At 49.8% G+C, this 4,192-nt stretch overlaps 1 protein-coding gene across 3 annotated transcripts in view; it reads right to left on the bottom strand.

Annotated features, from left to right (window-relative positions):
• The window catches only part of TAPBP (TAP binding protein), a 14,567-nt gene that overhangs the window by 708 nt on the left and 9,667 nt on the right, over window positions 1-4,192 (bottom strand). The window contains exons 4-7 of one of the 3 annotated variants that reach the window (XM_017889254.1): window positions 3,001-3,399; window positions 2,310-2,651; window positions 2,141-2,230; window positions 1,966-2,000 (exon numbers count right to left, since the gene is read on the bottom strand). In XM_017889254.1, the coding sequence (XP_017744743.1) occupies window positions 1,966-2,000; window positions 2,141-2,230; window positions 2,310-2,651; window positions 3,001-3,399 (866 nt within the window). Of the gene's footprint in view, window positions 1-1,651; window positions 2,001-2,140; window positions 2,231-2,309; window positions 2,652-3,000; window positions 3,400-4,192 lie in introns of those variants that run through there. The other 2 variants (XM_017889252.1, XM_017889253.1) reach the window with 2 other exon arrangements.

The raw sequence follows: 4,192 nt of genomic DNA, 5'->3' as shown, positions 1-4,192 counted from the left end.
ACAGGCATGTGCCAACATGTCTGGCTCATTTTTTAGTTTTTTTAGAGAAAAGGTCTCTCTATGTTGCCTAGGCTGGTCTCAAGCTCTTGGATTCAAGCAGTCCTCCCACCTCGGCCTCCCAAAGCACTGAGATGAGAAGCATGAGCCACGTCACCAAGCCTGGAGTACATGTTTTTTGTTTTGAGACAGGGTCTCACTTTGTCACCCAGGCTAGAGTACAGTGGCACAACCTTGGCTCATTGCAGCCTCGACCTCCCAGATTCAAGCGATCCTTCTGCCACAGCTCTGCAAGTAGCTGGGACTATAGGTGTGTGCCACCGTGCCCAGCTAATTTTTGTTTTGTTTTGTTTTGTTTTTTGAGACAGAGCCTACCTCTGTTGCCCAGGCTGGAGTGCAGTGGTGTGATCTCGGCTTACTGCAACCTCCACCTCCCGGGTTCAAGCAATTCTCCTGCCTCAGCCTCCTGAGTAGCTGAGATTACAGGTGCACACCACCATGCCCGGCTAATTTTTCTGTATTTTTAGTAGAGACGGGGTGTCACCATGTTGGCCAGGCTGGTCTTGAACTCCTGACCTCAGGTGATCCGCCCACCTCAGCCTTCCGAAGTGCTGGGATTACAGGCGTAAGCCAACTCTCCTGGCCGAGATTGTAATTTCTTTTTCTTTTCTTTTTTTGAGACAAAGTTTTGCTTTTGTCTCCCAGGCTGGAGTGCAATGGTGTGATCTCGGCTCACTGCAACCTCCACCTCCCAGGTTCAAGCGATTCTCCTGCCCCAGTCTCCTGAGTAGCTGGGATTACAGGGGCCCATCACCACGTCTGGCTAATTTTTTGTATTTTTAGCAGAGACGGGGTTTCACCATGTTCGCCAGGCTGGTCTCGAACTCCTGACCTCAGGTGATCTTCCCACCTCGACCTCCAAAAGTGCAGGGATTACGGGCGTGAGCCACCATGCACAGCCTGTAATTTCTTATATTGTTTACATGTTGCAATAATATTTTGGATGTACAGGTTGAGTATCGCCGGTCCAAAAATCTAAAATCTGAAATGTTCTAAAACCTGACATTTTTTTAGTGCCAACATAATGCCACAAGTGGAAAATCCCACAGCTGCCCTCATGTGATGGATCACATATATTATTAAAAATATTGTGGCTGGGTGCAGTGGTTCACACCTGTAATCCCAACGTTTTGGGAGGCCAAGGCCGTGGGCAGATCACCTGAGTCAGGAGTTCGAGACCAGCCTGACCAACATGGCGAAACCTGGTCTCTACTAAAAATACAAAAACTAGCCGGGCATGATGGTGGGTGCCTCTAATCTCAACTACTCGGGAGGGTGAGGCAGGATAATTGCTTGAACCCGGGAGGTGGAGGTTGCAATGAACCGAGATCACACCACTGCACCCCAGCCTGGGCGACAGAGACTCTGTCTCAAAAAAAAAAAAGAAAGTCTTCAGGCCATGTGTATAATGTGTATAGGAAACATAAATGATTTCTGTGTTTAGGTTTGGGTGTGATCCCAAAGATATTATATATGCAAATATTCCAAAGCCTGAAAAAAATCCAACATCCAAAAACACTTCTAGTCCCAAGCATTTCAGATAAGGGACCAGAATTATTAGATTAAATAAGGTATATTATTAAGTTAATTTTATCTGTTTCTGCTTATTTTTTTAATGTGACTACTAGATTATTTAAATTTACATATGTGGCTTGCATTATCTTTCTACTGGACAGCACTGCCTAAGTAACTTTTTAAAATCCCTACACCCAAGGAAACAGACATAGATTAAGTAGCATGCACAAAGAATCCTACAGTTAGGATATAGTGCCAGGTTTTAACCCAGATCAGTGTGAATTCCAAGCCTAGGTTCTGCCTACCACACCAGCAGCCTCCCTCCATGGGTTTTGAGATAGGATGAGGAGATAAAGTGACAAGGGAAAGATACAAAGTGGTGGAGCAATGTACCTTCTTTGAATCCTTGGAAGTGGACAGGTAGACAGCTGTGGGAAAAGATTGAGAAGGGATGGGATGCCGGAGTGGTAGAGGTGGAGGGCAGAGGGATGGGTATCAGGCTTCTGGGAGTAGAGGGGGAAAAAGTCCACCAGCCTCAGGTCATGGTCAGGGTGGGGCTCACACTCACCAGCCCAGCCCAGCGCCCTGAAGAGCCCGAGCAGAAGAAAGGCAGACAGGAAAAGGCCTATGCTGTCCTCGAGGGAGGGTCCTGAGAGACCTGGCAGGCAGAAGGGATGAGAGTGAGCTCCTGTCTTCCCGGGTGCTGGCTCAGGCTCCGCGGAACTCCCAGCTCTTACCTGCTACCTCCAGGGTGACCTCAGCGCTGCGCCCCGAGGCAGGCAGGCTGGGATGGTGAATTCGACAGGCATAGCGTGCCCCATGCTGTTCAATGGTGACTGGAGGCGGCTGCAAGTGCCCAGAGAGGCTGACAGAGCCATCGGAATGGTGGCGCAGGGCCGAAAGCCACCTCTGCCCCTCGGCCTTCTGAGAGCGGCCCCCTGGGCCACCCCGGAGTTCCCACTCCACCTCCAGGTCCCCAGAAGGGTAGAAGTGGGACACAAGGCAGAGCAACTCCGGGGGTGCCTCCCCTGGGGCGGCCCATGCAAGGGTTGCTGGCATCAGGGACACTTTGGGGGGTTCTGGGGAAAGAGGACGAAATGAGCATAGGGAAATCAGTCCATACTGTCCTCCCTAAGGGACCCTCAGTTTTCCTTCTGGCTTTCTTAGAACTAAAGAAGGTCGGGTTTCTTCTCCTGAAATGGGGAACCCACTGTCTCTCCATTGGTGCATCACAGAAATACCCATGCCAAAGCCCCTCAAATTCCCAGGAACCTTCTAGCCTCCCATTACCCTCTGACTCCCAGGAATCCGTTTCTATCTCTACGTACTTACCCAGGCACCCTCTTCTCCATCATCCCTCCCCCTATCACAGTCCCCACAATCCAGTGCCCACCCTCTACCCCTGGAGACCTCTGTCCCCCAACTCACTGTATACAGCAAGCTCCAGGGTGACCTGTCCTTGCAGGTATGGCAGGTGTATGGTGGCCAAATAGGTGCCCTCCTGAAAGGGTTGAACTCTAGGCAGCCAGAAGGTCCCATTTCCGGTCCATGGGCCCCATGGCTCATCATCATCCCAAGCAGCAAATGCCACGGCCCCTTCTTGGGCTGCTGGCATCTGGCCATTCAGCCCAGGAGTTGCAGCCAGGAGCAGATGTCCCTTACCCAGGTGCTGGCGTCGCCACTCTAGCCCAAAGGGAGGGGGACCCGGAGCCAGAGATGAGGCGGCCTCAGAGGTAGGGGGCATGTAGGCAAAGCTCAAGTCCAGCAGAGCATCTTGTCCCAGTCTCACTCGAGGGGAAGGGGTTCGGGTGAGGACAGTCAGTACCACTGAGGAAGATAGGGAGATGAGGGGTTGGGAGGGGCATGAGGGAGAAAAAGAAGGAGAAAAAAATAGAGAAATGCAGTTATTGGGGAGTACTAAACTGCAGTTTACCCACCCCTCAGTTTTCTGATACTCACCATTTCCTAGTCCTCCCTGCAAACTCCTTTTGCTCTGCGACTGAGTGGCACCTAGTGTGGCTGAGGGTGAGCAGAGAGGTCTAGGGGTGGTGAGTAGGGGCAATGAGGGTATATGGCCTTTGAAGCCTACTCTGAACACATAGCACACTCAAGCTCGGGACTGCAGAATCCGAGGTCACTTCTGACACAACCTGAACCACTCTATCTCCAAGCACCACCCTTGAGGAACCAGGCCTTTCTTGATTACGGGTGAAGACAATGATTGAGCCATGACTGTCAGTCCTGTGGTGCTGTACAGAATATTTACTGACTCTAGAAGGTTCCAGCTATAGCCTAGACCTGAGCACAGACCTCTATGCTCTACTGAAGCAGTACAGTGCAGTGGCTAAGTGCCTGGAGCCTGGCTGACCTGGTTCAAATCCCCTCTGCAGCTTATTTATATGGCCTTGGGCCACTTCATTTCTCCATGGCTCAGCTTCCTAATCTCTAAAATTAAAAGTTGATAATAATAATAATAGTACCTACTTCATGAGGTTGTTGTGAGGGTTAAATCATTAATACCTCTTGCTACTCAAGTCTATTCAGTTCCCAATTTTATTTTATTTTATTTTATTTTATTTTATTTTATTTTATTTTATTTTATTTTATTTTTTTGAGACGG

The sequence above is a fragment of the Rhinopithecus bieti genome, unplaced genomic scaffold (assembly GCF_001698545.2).
Source record: "Rhinopithecus bieti isolate Rb0 unplaced genomic scaffold, ASM169854v2 scaffold_19200, whole genome shotgun sequence".
NCBI classification, from domain to species: Eukaryota; Metazoa; Chordata; class Mammalia; order Primates; family Cercopithecidae; genus Rhinopithecus; species Rhinopithecus bieti.
This window is presented reverse-complemented; position numbering and strand designations above follow the sequence as displayed.